At 47.7% G+C, this 21,419-nt stretch overlaps 1 protein-coding gene across 1 annotated transcript in view; it reads left to right on the forward strand.

The window, feature by feature from the left end:
- LOC311328703 (putative E3 ubiquitin-protein ligase HERC1) overlaps positions 1–21,419 on the forward strand; it is a 67,141-nt gene that overhangs the window by 11,874 nt on the left and 33,848 nt on the right. The window contains exon 10 of the mRNA XM_084462636.1: positions 925–1,063. Within this exon, the coding sequence (XP_084318762.1) occupies positions 925–1,063 (139 nt within the window). The remainder of the gene's footprint in view (positions 1–924; positions 1,064–21,419) is intronic.

Consider the following 21,419-nt stretch of genomic DNA (forward strand, 5'->3'; position numbering starts at 1 on the left):
AGCAGGTGGGAGATGACCAGGGCCTGGATGAGCAGGTGGGAGATGACCAGGGCCTGGATGAGCAGGTGGGAGATGACCAGGGCCTGGATGAGCAGGCGGGGGATGACCAGGGCCTGGATGAGCAGGTGGGAGATGACCAGGGCCTGGATGAGCAGGTGGATGATGACCAGGGCCTGGATGAGCAGGTGGATGATGACCAGGGCCTGGATGAGCAGGTGGGGGATGACCAGGGCCTGGATGAGCAGGTGGATGATGACCAGGGCCTGGATGAGCAGGCGGGAGATGACCAGGGCCTGGATGAGCAGGTGGGGGATGACCAGGGCCTGGATGAGCAGGTAGGAGATGACCAGGGCCTGGATGAGTACCTTTGGCGTTTCATCAGTGAGGAAAGGGTGAATCCTCCTGATGTTGTAGAGCAGGAATCTGCAGGAGCGTGTGACGGATGTGACATGTGAGAAGAACGACAGTTGGTCATCCAGGGTCACACCCACATTCCTCGCAGTCCGAGTCACCACTGTGTCTTCAATGGTGATGGCCACATACACACACACACACACACACACACACAGTACATACACACACACACACACACACACACACACACACACACACACACACACACACACACACACAGTACATACACATTGACATGACACCAAACTGTCAGTCAATCAGCTCTTCTTGTCTTGTCAGTGATATCCTGATGGGCATTTTCAGCATATGTTCCATATCAGTTGAGTGTGTGTATGTGAGATATGTACTGTAGCTATACAGCTTTTCACTATGTCAAAATATCCAATATACACAGTATGCACACATTGGTAATTGGTACATTATAGCAGTTGTAGTATACTGATGTATGTTTTAGTACAGTGATGTGTGTGTGTGTGTGTGTGTGTGTGTGTGTGTGTGTGTGTATTGTAGTTGGGCCTTGGTCACACCAACCATGTGAGGGAGCCCACGCTGACCACAGCCCTGCAGGGGAAGAACATCCACCAGATCTCCGCTGGACGCTGCCACAGCGCGGCCTGGACCGCCCCCTCCACACCCCCCAGAGCTCCTGGTGAGACTCACACACAAACTCACACACACACACACACACTCACACACAGCCAGGAAGACTGGACCGCCCCCTCCACACCCCCCAGAGCTCCTGGTGAGACTCACACACAAACTCACACACACACACACACACACACACACAGCCAGGAAGACTGGACCGCCCCCTCCACACCCCCCAGAGCTCCTGGTGAGACTCACACACACACTCACACACACACACACACACTCACACACAGCCAGGAAGACTGGACCGCCCCCTCCACACCCCCCAGAGCTCCTGGTGAGACTCACACACACACACACACACACACAGCCAGGAAGACTGGACCGCCCCCTCCACACCCCCCAGAGCTCCTGGTGAGACTCACACACACACTCACACACACACTCACACTCACACACACACAGACACGCGCACGCACACACAGACACGCGCACGCACACACAGCCAGGAAGACTGGACCGAACACGCCTCCCCCTCCCAACCCCCCCCCTGCATCAGAACGCAGATACAGTAACCCCGTGTGATCATGGTTTGATCAGAGAGATACAGTAACCCCGTGTGATCATGGTTTGATCAGAGAGATACAGTAACCCCGTGTGATCATGGTCTCCCAGAGAGATACAGTAACCCCGTGTGATCATGGTCTCCCAGAGAGATACAGTAACCCCGTGTGATCATGGTTTGATCAGAGAGATACAGTAACCCCGTGTGATCATGGTTTGATCAGAGAGATACAGTAACCCCGTGTGATCATGGTCTCCCAGAGAGATACAGTAACCCCGTGTGATCATGGTCTCCCAGAGAGATACAGTAACCCCGTGTGATCATGGTTTGGTCTCCCAGAGAGATACAGTAACCCCGTGTGATCATGGTTTGATCAGAGAGATACAGTAACCCCGTGTGATCATGGTTTGATCAGAGAGATACAGTAACCCCGTGTGATCATGGTCTCCCAGAGAGATACAGTAACCCCGTGTGATCATGGTTGGTCTCCCAGAGAGATACAGTAACCCCGTGTGATCATGGTTTGATCAGAGAGATACAGTAACCCCGTGTGATCATGATCTCCCAGAGAGATACAGTAACCCCGTGTGATCATGGTTTGATCAGAGAGATACAGTAACCCCGTGTGATCATGGTTTGATCAGAGAGATACAGTAACCCCGTGTGATCATGGTCTCCCAGAGAGATACAGTAACCCCGTGTGATCATGGTTTGATCAGAGAGATACAGTAACCCCGTGTGATCATGGTTTGATCAGAGAGATACAGTAACCCCGTGTGATCATGATCTCCCAGAGAGATACAGTAACCCCGTGTGATCATGGTCTCCCAGAGAGATACAGTAACCCCGTGTGATCATGGTTTGATCAGAGAGATACAGTAACCCCGTGTGATCATGGTCTCCCAGAGAGATACAGTAACCCCGTGTGATCATGGTTTGATCAGAGAGATACAGTAACCCCGTGTGATCATGGTCTCCCAGAGAGATACAGTAACCCCGTGTGATCATGATCTCCCAGAGAGATACAGTAACCCCGTGTGATCATGGTTTGATCAGAGAGATACAGTAACCCCGTGTGATCATGGTCTCCCAGAGAGATACAGTAACCCCGTGTGATCATGGTTTGATCAGAGAGATACAGTAACCCCGTGTGATCATGATCTCCCAGAGAGATACAGTAACCCCGTGTGATCATGATCTCCCAGAGAGATACAGTAACCCCGTGTGATCATGGTTGGTCTCCCAGAGAGATACAGTAACCCCGTGTGATCATGGTTTGATCAGAGAGATACAGTAACCCCGTGTGATCATGGTCTCCCAGAGAGATACAGTAACCCAGTGTGATCATGGTTTGATCAGAGAGATACAGTAACCCCGTGTGATCATGGTTTGATCAGAGAGATACAGTAACCCCGTGTGATCATGGTCTCCCAGAGAGATACAGTAACCCCGTGTGATCATGGTCTCCCAGAGAGATACAGTAACCCCGTGTGATCATGGTTTGGTCTCCCAGAGAGATACAGTAACCCCGTGTGATCATGGTTTGATCAGAGAGATACAGTAACCCCTTGTGATCATGGTTTGATCAGAGAGATACAGTAACCCCGTGTGATCATGGTCTCCCAGAGAGATACAGTAACCCCGTGTGATCATGGTTTGATCAGAGAGATACAGTAACCCCGTGTGATCATGATCTCCCAGAGAGATACAGTAACCCCGTGTGATCATGGTCTCCCAGAGAGATACAGTAACCCCGTGTGATCATGGTTTGATCAGAGAGATACAGTAACCCCGTGTGATCATGGTCTCCCAGAGAGATACAGTAACCCCGTGTGATCATGGTTTGATCAGAGAGATACAGTAACCCCGTGTGATCATGATCTCCCAGAGAGATACAGTAACCCCGTGTGATCATGGTCTCCCAGAGAGATACAGTAACCCCGTGTGATCATGGTTTGATCAGAGAGATACAGTAACCCCGTGTGATCATGATCTCCCAGAGAGATACAGTAACCCCGTGTGATCATGGTTTGATCAGAGAGATACAGTAACCCCGTGTGATCATGGTTTGATCAGAGAGATACAGTAACCCCGTGTGATCATGGTTTGATCTGAGAGATACAGTAACCCCGTGTGATCATGGTTTGATCAGAGAGATACAGTAACCCCGTGTGATCATGGTGTGATCAGAGAGATACAGTAACCCCGTGTGATCATGATCTCCCAGAGAGATACAGTAACCCCGTGTGATCATGGTCTCCCAGAGAGATACAGTAACCCCGTGTGATCATGGTTTGATCTGAGAGATACAGTAACCCCGTGTGATCATGGTTTGATCAGAGAGATACAGTAACCCCGTGTGATCATGGTTTGATCAGAGAGATACAGTAACCCCGTGTGATCATGGTTTGGTCTCCCAGAGAGATACAGTAACCCCGTGTGATCATGGTTTGGTCTCCCAGAGAGATACAGTAACCCCGTGTGATCATGGTTTGGTCTCCCAGAGAGATACAGTAACCCCGTGTGATCATGGTTTGATCAGAGAGATACAGTAACCCCGTGTGATCATGGTTGGTCTCCCAGAGAGATACAGTAACCCCGTGTGATCATGGTCTCCCAGAGAGATACAGTAACCCCGTGTGATCATGATCTCCCAGAGAGATACAGTAACCCTGTGTGATCATGGTTTGGTCTCCCAGAGAGATACAGTAACCCCGTGTGATCATGGTTTGATCAGAGAGATACAGTAACCCCGTGTGATCATGGTTTGATCAGAGAGATACAGTAACCCCGTGTGATCATGGTCTCCCAGAGAGATACAGTAACCCCGTGTGATCATGGTGTGATCAGAGAGATACAGTAACCCCGTGTGATCATGGTTTGATCAGAGAGATACAGTAACCCAGTGTGATCATGGTCTCCCAGAGAGATACAGTAACCCCGTGTGATCATGGTGTGATCAGAGTGATACAGTAACCCCGTGTGATCATGGTTTGATCAGAGAGATACAGTAACCCCGTGTGATCATGGTTTGATCAGAGAGATACAGTAACCCCGTGTGATCATGGTTGGTCTCCCAGAGAGATACAGTAACCCCGTGTGATCATGGTTTGATCAGAGAGATACAGTAACCCCGTGTGATCATGGTTTGATCAGAGAGATACAGTAACCCCGTGTGATCATGGTTTGATCAGAGAGATACAGTAACCCCGTGTGATCATGGTTGGTCTCCCAGAGAGATACAGTAACCCCGTGTGATCATGGTTTGATCAGAGAGATACAGTAACCCCGTGTGATCATGGTCTCCCAGAGAGATACAGTAACCCCGTGTGATCATGGTTTGATCAGAGAGATACAGTAACCCCGTGTGATCATGGTTTGATCAGAGAGATACAGTAACCCCGTGTGATCATGGTTTGATCAGAGAGATACAGTAACCCCGTGTGATCATGGTTTGATCAGAGAGATACAGTAACCCCGTGTGATCATGGTTTGATCAGAGAGATACAGTAACCCCGTGTGATCATGGTTTGATCAGAGAGATACAGTAACCCCGTGTGATCATGGTCTCCCAGAGAGATACAGTAACCCCGTGTGATCATGGTTTGATCAGAGAGATACAGTAACCCCGTGTGATCATGGTCTCCCAGAGAGATACAGTAACCCCGTGTGATCATGGTCTCCCAGAGAGATACAGTAACCTCGTGTGATCATGATCTCCCAGAGAGATACAGTAACCCCGTGTGATCATGGGTTGATCAGAGAGATACAGTAACCCCGTGTGATCATGGTGTGATCAGAGAGATACAGTAACCCCGTGTGATCATGATCTCCCAGAGAGATACAGTAACCCCGTGTGATCATGATCTCCCAGAGAGATACAGTAACCCCGTGTGATCATGGTTTGATCAGAGAGATACAGTAACCCCGTGTGATCATGGTTTGATCAGAGAGATACAGTAACCCCGTGTGATCATGGTCTCCCAGAGAGATACAGTAACCCCGTGTGATCATGGTTTGATCAGAGAGATACAGTAACCCCGTGTGATCATGGTCTCCCAGAGAGATACAGTAACCCCGTGTGATCATGGTCTCCCAGAGAGATACAGTAACCTCGTGTGATCATGATCTCCCAGAGAGATACAGTAACCCCGTGTGATCATGGGTTGATCAGAGAGATACAGTAACCCCGTGTGATCATGGTGTGATCAGAGAGATACAGTAACCCCGTGTGATCATGATCTCCCAGAGAGATACAGTAACCCCGTGTGATCATGATCTCCCAGAGAGATACAGTAACCCCGTGTGATCATGGTTTGATCAGAGAGATACAGTAACCCCGTGTGATCATGGTGTGATCAGAGAGATACAGTAACCCCGTGTGATCATGGTTTGATCAGAGAGATACAGTAACCCCGTGTGATCATGGTTTGATCAGAGAGATACAGTAACCCCGTGTGATCATGGTTGGTCTCCCAGAGAGATACAGTAACCCCGTGTGATCATGGTTTGGTCTCCCAGAGAGATACAGTAACCCCGTGTGATCATGGTTTGGTCTCCCAGAGAGATACAGTAGCCCCGTGTGATCATGGTTTGGTCTCCCAGAGATACAGTAACCCCGTGTGATCATGGTTTGATCAGAGAGATACAGTAACCCCGTGTGATCATGGTTTGATCAGAGAGATACAGTAACCCCGTGTGATCATGGTTTGGTCTCCCAGAGAGATACAGTAACCCCGTGTGATCATGGTTTGATCAGAGAGATACAGTAACCCCGTGTGATCATGGTCTCCCAGAGAGATACAGTAACCCAGTGTGATCATGGTTTGATCAGAGAGATACAGTAACCCCGTGTGATCATGGTTTGATCAGAGAGATACAGTAACCCCGTGTGATCATGGTCTCCCAGAGAGATACAGTAACCCCGTGTGATCATGGTCTCCCAGAGAGATACAGTAACCCCGTGTGATCATGGTCTCCCAGAGAGATACAGTAACCCCGTGTGATCATGGTTTGATCAGAGAGATACAGTAACCCCGTGTGATCATGGTCTCCCAGAGAGATACAGTAACCCCGTGTGATCATGGTCTCCCAGAGAGAAACAGTAACCCCGTGTGATCATGGTCTCCCAGAGAGATACAGTAACCCCGTGTGATCATGGTTTGGTCTCCCAGAGAGATACAGTAACCCCGTGTGATCATGGTTTGATCAGAGAGATACAGTAACCCCGTGTGATCATGGTTTGATCAGAGAGATACAGTAACCCCGTGTGATCATGGTTTGATCAGAGAGATACAGTAACCCCGTGTGATCATGGTTTGATCAGAGAGATACAGTAACCCTGTGTGATCATGGTTTGATCAGAGAGATACAGTAACCCCGTGTGATCATGGTTTGATCAGAGAGATACAGTAACCCCGTGTGATCATGATCTCCCAGAGAGATACAGTAACCCTGTGTGATCATGGTTTGATCAGAGAGATACAGTAACCCTGTGTGATCATGGTTTGATCAGAGAGATACAGTAACCCCGTGTGATCATGGTTTGATCAGAGAGATACAGTAACCCGTGTGATCATTGTTGGTCTCCCAGAGAGATACAGTAACCCCGTGTGATCATGGTTTGATCAGAGAGATACAGTAACCCCGTGTGATCATGGTCTCCCAGAGAGATACAGTAACCCCGTGTGATCATGGTTTGATCAGAGAGATACAGTAACCCCGTGTGATCATGGTTTGATCAGAGAGATACAGTAACCCCGTGTGATCATGGTTTGATCAGAGAGATACAGTAACCCAGTGTGATCATGATCTCCCAGAGAGATACAGTAACCCCGTGTGATCATGGTTTGATCAGAGAGATACAGTAACCCCGTGTGATCATGGTTTGATCAGAGAGATACAGTAACCCCGTGTGATCATGGTCTCCCAGAGAGATACAGTAACCCCGTGTGATCATGGTTTGATCAGAGAGATACAGTAACCCCGTGTGATCATGGTGTGATCAGAGATATACAGTAACCCCGTGTGATCATGGTTTGATCAGAGAGATACAGTAACCCCGTGTGATCATGGTCTCCCAGAGAGATACAGTAACCCCGTGTGATCATGGTTTGATCAGAGAGATACAGTAACCCCGTGTGATCATGGTTTGATCAGAGAGATACAGTAACCCGTGTGATCATTGTTGGTCTCCCAGAGAGATACAGTAACCCCGTGTGATCATGGTTTGATCAGAGAGATACAGTAACCCCGTGTGATCATGGTCTCCCAGAGAGATACAGTAACCCCGTGTGATCATGGTTTGATCAGAGAGATACAGTAACCCCGTGTGATCATGGTTTGATCAGAGAGATACAGTAACCCCGTGTGATCATGGTTTGATCAGAGAGATACAGTAACCCCGTGTGATCGTGGTCTCCCAGAGAGATACAGTAACCCCGTGTGATCATGGTTTGATCAGAGAGATACAGTAACCCCGTGTGATCATGGTCTCCCAGAGAGATACAGTAACCCCGTGTGATCATGGGTTGATCAGAGAGATACAGTAACCCCGTGTGATCATGGTTTGATCAGAGAGATACAGTAACCCCGTGTGATCATGATCTCCCAGAGAGATACAGTAACCCTGTATGATCATGGGTTGATCAGAGAGATACAGTAACCCCGTGTGATCATGGTTTGATCAGAGAGATACAGTAACCCCGTGTGATCATGGTTTGATCAGAGAGATACAGTAACCCCGTGTGATCATGATCTCCCAGAGAGATACAGTAACCCCGTGTGATCATGGTCTCCCAGAGAGATACAGTAACCCCGTGTGATCATGGTTGGTCTCCCAGAGAGATACAGTAACCCCGTGTGATCATGGTTTGATCAGAGAGATACAGTAACCCCGTGTGATCATGGTCTCCCAGAGAGATACAGTAACCCCGTGTGATCATGGTTTGATCAGAGAGATACAGTAACCCCGTGTGATCATGATCTCCCAGAGAGATACAGTAACCCCGTGTGATCATGGTCTCCCAGAGAGATACAGTAACCCCGTGTGATCATGGTTTGATCAGAGAGATACAGTAACCCCGTGTGATCATGATCTCCCAGAGAGATACAGTAACCCCGTGTGATCATGGTTTGATCAGAGAGATACAGTAACCCCGTGTGATCATGGTTTGATCAGAGAGATACAGTAACCCCGTGTGATCATGGTTTGATCTGAGAGATACAGTAACCCCGTGTGATCATGGTTTGATCAGAGAGATACAGTAACCCCGTGTGATCATGGTGTGATCAGAGAGATACAGTAACCCCGTGTGATCATGATCTCCCAGAGAGATACAGTAACCCCGTGTGATCATGGTTTGGTCTCCCAGAGAGATACAGTAACCCCGTGTGATCATGGTTTGGTCTCCCAGAGAGATACAGTAACCCCGTGTGATCATGGTTTGGTCTCCCAGAGAGATACAGTAACCCCGTGTGATCATGGTTTGATCAGAGAGATACAGTAACCCCGTGTGATCATGGTTGGTCTCCCAGAAAGATACAGTAACCCCGTGTGATCATGGTCTCCCAGAGAGATACAGTAACCCCGTGTGATCATGATCTCCCAGAGAGATACAGTAACCCCGTGTGATCATGGTTTGGTCTCCCAGAGAGATACAGTAACCCCGTGTGATCATGGTTTGATCAGAGAGATACAGTAACCCCGTGTGATCATGGTTTGATCAGAGAGATACAGTAACCCCGTGTGATCATGGTCTCCCAGAGAGATACAGTAACCCCGTGTGATCATGGTGTGATCAGAGAGATACAGTAACCCCGTGTGATCATGGTTTGATCAGAGAGATACAGTAACCCCGTGTGATCATGGTTTGATCAGAGAGATACAGTAACCCCGTGTGATCATGATCTCCCAGAGAGATACAGTAACCCCGTGTGATCATGATCTCCCAGAGAGATACAGTAACCCCGTGTGATCATGGTTTGATCAGAGAGATACAGTAACCCCGTGTGATCATGGTGTGATCAGAGAGATACAGTAACCCCGTGTGATCATGATCTCCCAGAGAGATACAGTAACCCCGTGTGATCATGGTCTCCCAGAGAGATACAGTAACCCCGTGTGATCATGGTTTGATCAGAGAGATACAGTAACCCCGTGTGATCATGGTTTGATCAGAGAGATACAGTAACCCCGTGTGATCATGGTTTGATCAGAGAGATACAGTAACCCCGTGTGATCATGGTTTGATCAGAGAGATACAGTAACCCCGTGTGATCATGGTTGGTCTCCCAGAGAGATACAGTAACCCCGTGTGATCATGGTTTGGTCTCCCAGAGAGATACAGTAACCCCGTGTGATCATGGTTTGATCAGAGAGATACAGTAACCCAGTGTGATCATGGTTTGATCTCCCAGAGAGATACAGTAACCCCGTGTGATCATGGTTTGATCAGAGAGATACAGTAACCCCGTGTGATCATGGTTTGATCTCCCAGAGAGATACAGTAACCCCGTGTGATCATGGTTTGATCAGAGAGATACAGTAACCCCGTGTGATCATGGTTTGATCAGAGAGATACAGTAACCCCGTGTGATCATGGTTTGATCAGAGAGATACAGTAACCCTGTGTGATCATGGTTGGTCTCCCAGAGAGATACAGTAACCCCGTGTGATCATGGTTTGATCAGAGAGATACAGTAACCCCGTGTGATCATGGTCTCCCAGAGAGATACAGTAACCCCGTGTGATCATGGTTTGATCAGAGAGATACAGTAACCCCGTGTGATCATGGTTTGATCAGAGAGATACAGTAACCCCGTGTGATCATGGTTTGATCAGAGAGATACAGTAACCCCGTGTGATCATGGTTTGATCAGAGAGATACAGTAACCCCGTGTGATCATGGTCTCCCAGAGAGATACAGTAACCCCGTGTGATCATGGTTTGATCAGAGAGATACAGTAACCCCGTGTGATCATGATCTCCCAGAGAGATACAGTAACCCCGTGTGATCATGGTTTGATCAGAGAGATACAGTAACCCCGTGTGATCATGGTTTGATCAGAGAGATACAGTAACCCCGTGTGATCATGATCTCCCAGAGAGATACAGTAACCCCGTGTGATCATGATCTCCCAGAGAGATACAGTAACCCCGTGTGATCATGGTTTGATCAGAGAGATACAGTAACCCTGTGTGATCATGGTTTGATCAGAGAGATACAGTAACCCCGTGTGATCATGGTTTGATCAGAGAGATACAGTAACCCTGTGTGATCATGGTTTGATCAGAGAGATACAGTAACCCCGTGTGATCATGGTGTGATCAGAGAGATACAGTAACCCCGTGTGATCATGGTTTGATCAGAGAGATACAGTAACCCCGTGTGATCATGGTTTGATCAGAGAGATACAGTAACCCCGTGTGATCATGATCTCCCAGAGAGATACAGTAACCCCGTGTGATCATGGTCTCCCAGAGAGATACAGTAACCCCGTGTGATTATGATCTCCCAGAGAGATACAGTAACCCCGTGTGATCATGATCTCCCAGAGAGATACAGTAACCCCGTGTGATCATGGTTTGATCAGAGAGATACAGTAACCCCGTGTGATCATGGTTTGATCAGAGAGATACAGTAACCCCGTGTGATCATGGTTTGATCAGAGAGATACAGTAACCCCGTGTGATCATGGTTGGTCTCCCAGAGAGATACAGTAACCCCGTGTGATCATGATCTCCCAGAGAGATACAGTAACCCCGTGTGATCATGATCTCCCAGAGAGATACAGTAACCCCGTGTGATCATGGTCTCCCAGAGAGATACAGTAACCCCGTGTGATCATGGTTTGATCAGAGAGATACAGTAACCCCGTGTGATCATGGTCTCCCAGAGAGATACAGTAACCCAGTGTGATCATGGTCTCCCAGAGAGATACAGTAACCCCGTGTGATCATGGTTTGATCAGAGAGATACAGTAACCCCGTGTGATCATGGTTTGATCAGAGAGATACAGTAACCCTGTGTGATCATGGTTTGATCAGAGAGATACAGTAACCCCGTGTGATCATGGTTTGATCAGAGAGATACAGTAACCCGTGTGATCATTGTTGGTCTCCCAGAGAGATACAGTAACCCCGTGTGATCATGGTTTGATCAGAGAGATACAGTAACCCCGTGTGATCATGGTCTCCCAGAGAGATACAGTAACCCCGTGTGATCATGGTTTGATCAGAGAGATACAGTAACCCCGTGTGATCATGGTTTGATCAGAGAGATACAGTAACCCCGTGTGATCATGGTTTGATCAGAGAGATACAGTAACCCAGTGTGATCATGATCTCCCAGAGAGATACAGTAACCCCGTGTGATCATGGTTTGATCAGAGAGATACAGTAACCCCGTGTGATCATGGTTTGATCAGAGAGATACAGTAACCCCGTGTGATCATGGTCTCCCAGAGAGATACAGTAACCCCGTGTGATCATGGTTTGATCAGAGAGATACAGTAACCCCGTGTGATCATGGTGTGATCAGAGATATACAGTAACCCCGTGTGATCATGGTTTGATCAGAGAGATACAGTAACCCCGTGTGATCATGGTCTCCCAGAGAGATACAGTAACCCCGTGTGATCATGGTCTCCCAGAGAGATACAGTAACCCCGTGTGATCATGGTTTGATCAGAGAGATACAGTAACCCCGTGTGATCATGGTCTCCCAGAGAGATACAGTAACCCCGTGTGATCATGGTTTGATCAGAGAGATACAGTAACCCCGTGTGATCATGGTTTGATCAGAGAGATACAGTAACCCGTGTGATCATTGTTGGTCTCCCAGAGAGATACAGTAACCCCGTGTGATCATGGTTTGATCAGAGAGATACAGTAACCCCGTGTGATCATGGTCTCCCAGAGAGATACAGTAACCCCGTGTGATCATGGTTTGATCAGAGAGATACAGTAACCCCGTGTGATCATGGTTTGATCAGAGAGATACAGTAACCCCGTGTGATCATGGTTTGATCAGAGAGATACAGTAACCCCGTGTGATCGTGGTCTCCCAGAGAGATACAGTAACCCCGTGTGATCATGGTTTGATCAGAGAGATACAGTAACCCCGTGTGATCATGGTCTCCCAGAGAGATACAGTAACCCCGTGTGATCATGGGTTGATCAGAGAGATACAGTAACCCCGTGTGATCATGGTTTGATCAGAGAGATACAGTAACCCCGTGTGATCATGATCTCCCAGAGAGATACAGTAACCCCGTGTGATCATGGGTTGATCAGAGAGATACAGTAACCCCGTGTGATCATGGTTTGATCAGAGAGATACAGTAACCCCGTGTGATCATGGTTTGATCAGAGAGATACAGTAACCCCGTGTGATCATGGTTTGATCAGAGAGATACAGTAACCCCGTGTGATCATGATCTCCCAGAGAGATACAGTAACCCCGTGTGATCATGGTCTCCCAGAGAGATACAGTAACCCCGTGTGATCATGGTTGGTCTCCCAGAGAGATACAGTAACCCCGTGTGATCATGGTTTGATCAGAGAGATACAGTAACCCCGTGTGATCATGGTCTCCCAGAGAGATACAGTAACCCCGTGTGATCATGGTTTGATCAGAGAGATACAGTAACCCCGTGTGATCATGATCTCCCAGAGAGATACAGTAACCCCGTGTGATCATGGTCTCCCAGAGAGATACAGTAACCCCGTGTGATCATGGTTTGATCAGAGAGATACAGTAACCCCGTGTGATCATGATCTCCCAGAGAGATACAGTAACCCCGTGTGATCATGGTTTGATCAGAGAGATACAGTAACCCCGTGTGATCATGGTTTGATCAGAGAGATACAGTAACCCCGTGTGATCATGGTTTGATCTGAGAGATACAGTAACCCCGTGTGATCATGGTTTGATCAGAGAGATACAGTAACCCCGTGTGATCATGGTGTGATCAGAGAGATACAGTAACCCCGTGTGATCATGATCTCCCAGAGAGATACAGTAACCCCGTGTGATCATGGTTTGGTCTCCCAGAGAGATACAGTAACCCCGTGTGATCATGGTTTGGTCTCCCAGAGAGATACAGTAACCCCGTGTGATCATGGTTTGGTCTCCCAGAGAGATACAGTAACCCCGTGTGATCATGGTTTGATCAGAGAGATACAGTAACCCCGTGTGATCATGGTTGGTCTCCCAGAGAGATACAGTAACCCCGTGTGATCATGGTCTCCCAGAGAGATACAGTAACCCCGTGTGATCATGATCTCCCAGAGAGATACAGTAACCCCGTGTGATCATGGTTTGGTCTCCCAGAGAGATACAGTAACCCCGTGTGATCATGGTTTGATCAGAGAGATACAGTAACCCCGTGTGATCATGGTTTGATCAGAGAGATACAGTAACCCCGTGTGATCATGGTCTCCCAGAGAGATACAGTAACCCCGTGTGATCATGGTGTGATCAGAGAGATACAGTAACCCCGTGTGATCATGGTTTGATCAGAGAGATACAGTAACCCCGTGTGATCATGGTTTGATCAGAGAGATACAGTAACCCCGTGTGATCATGATCTCCCAGAGAGATACAGTAACCCCGTGTGATCATGATCTCCCAGAGAGATACAGTAACCCCGTGTGATCATGGTTTGATCAGAGAGATACAGTAACCCCGTGTGATCATGGTGTGATCAGAGAGATACAGTAACCCCGTGTGATCATGATCTCCCAGAGAGATACAGTAACCCCGTGTGATCATGGTCTCCCAGAGAGATACAGTAACCCCGTGTGATCATGGTTTGATCAGAGAGATACAGTAACCCCGTGTGATCATGGTTTGATCAGAGAGATACAGTAACCCCGTGTGATCATGGTTTGATCAGAGAGATACAGTAACCCCGTGTGATCATGGTTTGATCAGAGAGATACAGTAACCCCGTGTGATCATGGTTGGTCTCCCAGAGAGATACAGTAACCCCGTGTGATCATGGTTTGGTCTCCCAGAGAGATACAGTAACCCCGTGTGATCATGGTTTGATCAGAGAGATACAGTAACCCAGTGTGATCATGGTTTGATCTCCCAGAGAGATACAGTAACCCCGTGTGATCATGGTTTGATCAGAGAGATACAGTAACCCCGTGTGATCATGGTCTGATCTCCCAGAGAGATACAGTAACCCCGTGTGATCATGGTTTGATCAGAGAGATACAGTAACCCCGTGTGATCATGGTTTGATCAGAGAGATACAGTAACCCCGTGTGATCATGGTTTGATCAGAGAGATACAGTAACCCCGTGTGATCATGGTTGGTCTCCCAGAGAGATACAGTAACCCCGTGTGATCATGGTTTGATCAGAGAGATACAGTAACCCCGTGTGATCATGGTTGGTCTCCCAGAGAGATACAGTAACCCCGTGTGATCATGGTCTCCCAGAGAGATACAGTTACCCCGTGTGATCATGATCTCCCAGAGAGATACAGTAACCCCGTGTGATCATGGTTTGGTCTCCCAGAGAGATACAGTAACCCCGTGTGATCATGGTTTGATCAGAGAGATACAGTAACCCCGTGTGATCATGGTTTGATCAGAGAGATACAGTAACCCCGTGTGATCATGGTCTCCCAGAGAGATACAGTAACCCCGTGTGATCATGGTGTGATCAGAGAGATACAGTAACCCCGTGTGATCATGGTTTGATCAGAGAGATACAGTAACCCCGTGTGATCATGGTTTGATCAGAGAGATACAGTAACCCCGTGTGATCATGATCTCCCAGAGAGATACAGTAACCCCGTGTGATCATGATCTCCCAGAGAGATACAGTAACCCCGTGTGATCATGGTTTGATCAGAGAGATACAGTAACCCCGTGTGATCATGGTGTGATCAGAGAGATACAGTAACCCCGTGTGATCATGATCTCCCAGAGAGATACAGTAACCCCGTGTGATCATGGTCTCCCAGAGAGATACAGTAACCCCGTGTGATCATGGTTTGATCAGAGAGATACAGTAACCCCGTGTGATCATGGTTTGATCAGAGAGATACAGTAACCCCGTGTGATCATGGTTTGATCAGAGAGATACAGTAACCCCGTGTGATCATGGTTTGATCAGAGAGATACAGTAACCCCGTGTGATCATGGTTGGTCTCCCAGAGAGATACAGTAACCCCGTGTGATCATGGTTTGGTCTCCCAGAGAGATACAGTAACCCCGTGTGATCATGGTTTGATCAGAGAGATACAGTAACCCAGTGTGATCATGGTTTGATCTCCCAGAGAGATACAGTAACCCCGTGTGATCATGGTTTGATCAGAGAGATACAGTAACCCCGTGTGATCATGGTCTGATCTCCCAGAGAGATACAGTAACCCCGTGTGATCATGGTTTGATCAGAGAGATACAGTAACCCCGTGTGATCATGGTTTGATCAGAGAGATACAGTAACCCCGTGTGATCATGGTTTGATCAGAGAGATACAGTAACCCCGTGTGATCATGGTTGGTCTCCCAGAGAGATACAGTAACCCCGTGTGATCATGGTTTGATCAGAGAGATACAGTAACCCCGTGTGATCATGGTCTCCCAGAGAGATACAGTAACCCCGTGTGATCATGGTTTGATCAGAGAGATACAGTAACCCCGTGTGATCATGGTTTGATCAGAGAGATACAGTAACCCCGTGTGATCATGGTTTGATCAGAGAGATACAGTAACCCCGTGTGATCATGGTTTGATCAGAGAGATACAGTAACCCCGTGTGATCATGGTCTCCCAGAGAGATACAGTAACCCCGTGTGATCATGGTTTGATCAGAGAGATACAGTAACCCCGTGTGATCATGATCTCCCAGAGAGATACAGTAACCCCGTGTGATCATGGTTTGATCAGAGAGATACAGTAACCCCGTGTGATCATGGTTTGATCAGAGAGATACAGTAACCCCGTGTGATCATGATCTCCCAGAGAGATACAGTAACCCCGTGTGATCATGATCTCCCAGAGAGATACAGTAACCACGTGTGATCATGGTTTGATCAGAGAGATACAGTAACCCTGTGTGATCATGGTTTGATTAGAGAGATACAGTAACCCCGTGTGATCATGGTTTGATCAGAGAGATACAGTAACCCTGTGTGATCATGGTTTGATCAGAGAGATACTGTAACCCCGTGTGATCATGGTGTGATCAGAGAGATACAGTAACCCCGTGTGATCATGGTTTGATCAGAGAGATACAGTAACCCCGTGTGATCATGGTTTGATCAGAGAGATACAGTAACCCCGTGTGATCATGGTTGGTCTCCCAGAGAGATACAGTAACCCCGTGTGATCATGATCTCCCAGAGAGATACAGTAACCCCGTGTGATCATGGTCTCCCAGAGAGATACAGTAACCCCGTGTGATTATGATCTCCCAGAGAGATACAGTAACCCCGTGTGATCATGATCTCCCAGAGAGATACAGTAACCCCGTGTGATCATGGTTTGATCAGAGAGATACAGTAACCCCGTGTGATCATGGTTTGATCAGAGAGATACAGTAACCCCGTGTGATCATGGTTTGATCAGAGAGATACAGTAACCCCGTGTGATCATGGTTGGTCTCCCAGAGAGATACAGTAACCCCGTGTGATCATGATCTCCCAGAGAGATACAGTAACCCCGTGTGATCATGATCTCCCAGAGAGATACAGTAACCCCGTGTGATCATGATCTCCCAGAGAGATACAGTAACCCCGTGTGATCATGATCTCCCAGAGAGATACAGTAACCCCGTGTGATCATGGTCTCCCAGAGAGATACAGTAACCCCGTGTGATCATGGTTTGATCAGAGAGATACAGTAACCCCGTGTGATCATGGTTTGATCAGAGAGATACAGTAACCCCGTGTGATCATGGTTTGATCAGAGAGATACAGTAACCCCGTGTGATCATGGTTTGATCAGAGAGATACAGTAACCCCGTGTGATCATGGTCTCCCAGAGAGATACAGTAACCCCGTGTGATCATGGTTTGATCAGAGAGATACAGTAACCCCGTGTGATCATGATCTCCCAGAGAGATACAGTAACCCCGTGTGATCATGGTTTGATCAGAGAGATACAGTAACCCCGTGTGATCATGGTTTGATCAGAGAGATACAGTAACCCCGTGTGATCATGATCTCCCAGAGAGATACAGTAACCCCGTGTGATCATGATCTCCCAGAGAGATACAGTAACCCCGTGTGATCATGGTTTGATCAGAGAGATACAGTAACCCTGTGTGATCATGGTTTGATCAGAGAGATACAGTAACCCCGTGTGATCATGGTTTGATCAGAGAGATACAGTAACCCTGTGTGATCATGGTTTGATCAGAGAGATACAGTAACCCCGTGTGATCATGGTGTGATCAGAGAGATACAGTAACCCCGTGTGATCATGGTTTGATCAGAGAGATACAGTAACCCCGTGTGATCATGGTTTGATCAGAGAGATACAGTAACCCCGTGTGATCATGGTTGGTCTCCCAGAGAGATACAGTAACCCCGTGTGATCATGATCTCCCAGAGAGATACAGTAACCCCGTGTGATCATGGTCTCCCAGAGAGATACAGTAACCCCGTGTGATTATGATCTCCCAGAGAGATACAGTAACCCCGTGTGATCATGATCTCCCAGAGAGATACAGTAACCCCGTGTGATCATGGTTTGATCAGAGAGATACAGTAACCCCGTGTGATCATGGTTTGATCAGAGAGATACAGTAACCCCGTGTGATCATGGTTTGATCAGAGAGATACAGTAACCCCGTGTGATCATGGTTGGTCTCCCAGAGAGATACAGTAACCCCGTGTGATCATGATCTCCCAGAGAGATACAGTAACCCCGTGTGATCATGATCTCCCAGAGAGATACAGTAACCCCGTGTGATCATGGTCTCCCAGAGAGATACAGTAACCCCGTGTGATCATGGTTTGATCAGAGAGATACAGTAACCCCGTGTGATCATGGTCTCCCAGAGAGATACAGTAACCCAGTGTGATCATGGTCTCCCAGAGAGATACAGTAACCCCGTGTGATCATGGTTTGATCAGAGAGATACAGTAACCCCGTGTGATCATGGTTTGATCAGAGAGATACAGTAACCCTGTGTGATCATGGTTTGATCAGAGAGATACAGTAACCCCGTGTGATCATGGTTTGATCAGAGAGATACAGTAACCCGTGTGATCATTGTTGGTCTCCCAGAGAGATACAGTAACCCCGTGTGATCATGGTTTGATCAGAGAGATACAGTAACCCCGTGTGATCATGGTCTCCCAGAGAGATACAGTAACCCCGTGTGATCATGGTTTGATCAGAGAGATACAGTAACCCCGTGTGATCATGGTTTGATCAGAGAGATACAGTAACCCCGTGTGATCATGGTTTGATCAGAGAGATACAGTAACCCAGTGTGATCATGATCTCCCAGAGAGATACAGTAACCCCGTGTGATCATGGTTTGATCAGAGAGATACAGTAACCCCGTGTGATCATGGTTTGATCAGAGAGATACAGTAACCCCGTGTGATCATGGTCTCCCAGAGAGATACAGTAACCCCGTGTGATCATGGTTTGATCAGAGAGATACAGTAACCCCGTGTGATCATGGTGTGATCAGAGATATACAGTAACCCCGTGTGATCATGGTTTGATCAGAGAGATACAGTAACCCCGTGTGATCATGGTCTCCCAGAGAGATACAGTAACCCCGTGTGATCATGGTCTCCCAGAGAGATACAGTAACCCCGTGTGATCATGGTTTGATCAGAGAGATACAGTAACCCCGTGTGATCATGGTCTCCCAGAGAGATACAGTAACCCCGTGTGATCATGGTTTGATCAGAGAGATACAGTAACCCCGTGTGATCATGGTTTGATCAGAGAGATACAGTAACCCGTGTGATCATTGTTGGTCTCCCAGAGAGATACAGTAACCCCGTGTGATCATGGTTTGATCAGAGAGATACAGTAACCCCGTGTGATCATGGTCTCCCAGAGAGATACAGTAACCCCGTGTGATCATGGTTTGATCAGAGAGATACAGTAACCCCGTGTGATCATGGTTTGATCAGAGAGATACAGTAACCCCGTGTGATCATGGTTTGATCAGAGAGATACAGTAACCCCGTGTGATCGTGGTCTCCCAGAGAGATACAGTAACCCCGTGTGATCATGGTTTGATCAGAGAGATACAGTAACCCCGTGTGATCATGGTCTCCCAGAGAGATACAGTAACCCCGTGTGATCATGGGTTGATCAGAGAGATACAGTAACCCCGTGTGATCATGGTTTGATCAGAGAGATACAGTAACCCCGTGTGATCATGATCTCCCAGAGAGATACAGTAACCCCGTGTGATCATGGGTTGATCAGAGAGATACAGTAACCCCGTGTGATCATGGTTTGATCAGAGAGATACAGTAACCCCGTGTGATCATGGTTTGATCAGAGAGATACAGTAACCCCGTGTGATCATGGTTTGATCAGAGAGATACAGTAACCCCGTGTGATCATGATCTCCCAGAGAGATACAGTAACCCCGTGTGATCATGGTCTCCCAGAGAGATACAGTAACCCCGTGTGATCATGGTTGGTCTCCCAGAGAGATACAGTAACCCCGTGTGATCATGGTTTGATCAGAGAGATACAGTAACCCCGTGTGATCATGGTCTCCCAGAGAGATACAGTAACCCCGTGTGATCATGGTTTGATCAGAGAGATACAGTAACCCCGTGTGATCATGATCTCCCAGAGAGATACAGTAACCCCGTGTGATCATGGTCTCCCAGAGAGATACAGTAACCCCGTGTGATCATGGTTTGATCAGAGAGATACAGTAACCCCGTGTGATCATGATCTCCCAGAGAGATACAGTAACCCCGTGTGATCATGGTTTGATCAGAGAGATACAGTAACCCCGTGTGATCATGGTTTGATCAGAGAGATACAGTAACCCCGTGTGATCATGGTTTGATCTGAGAGATACAGTAACCCCGTGTGATCATGGTTTGATCAGAGAGATACAGTAACCCCGTGTGATCATGGTGTGATCAGAGAGATACAGTAACCCCGTGTGATCATGATCTCCCAGAGAGATACAGTAACCCCGTGTGATCATGGTTTGGTCTCCCAGAGAGATACAGTAACCCCGTGTGATCATGGTTTGGTCTCCCAGAGAGATACAGTAACCCCGTGTGATCATGGTTTGGTCTCCCAGAGAGATACAGTAACCCCGTGTGATCATGGTTTGATCAGAGAGATACAGTAACCCCGTGTGATCATGGTTGGTCTCCCAGAGAGATACAGTAACCCCGTGTGATCATGGTCTCCCAGAGAGATACAGTAACCCCGTGTGATCATGATCTCCCAGAGAGATACAGTAACCCCGTGTGATCATGGTTTGGTCTCCCAGAGAGATACAGTAACCCCGTGTGATCATGGTTTGATCAGAGAGATACAGTAACCCCGTGTGATCATGGTTTGATCAGAGAGATACAGTAACCCCGTGTGATCATGGTCTCCCAGAGAGATACAGTAACCCCGTGTGATCATGGTGTGATCAGAGAGATACAGTAACCCCGTGTGATCATGGTTTGATCAGAGAGATACAGTAACCCCGTGTGATCATGATCTCCCAGAGAGATACAGTAACCCCGTGTGATCATGATCTCCCAGAGAGATACAGTAACCCCGTGTGATCATGGTTTGATCAGAGAGATACAGTAACCCCGTGTGATCATGGTGTGATCAGAGAGATACAGTAACCCCGTGTGATCATGATCTCCCAGAGAGATACA

This window comes from Borostomias antarcticus (genome assembly GCF_949987555.1).
Source record: "Borostomias antarcticus genome assembly, contig: scaffold_50, whole genome shotgun sequence".
NCBI classification, from domain to species: domain Eukaryota; kingdom Metazoa; phylum Chordata; class Actinopteri; order Stomiiformes; family Stomiidae; genus Borostomias; species Borostomias antarcticus.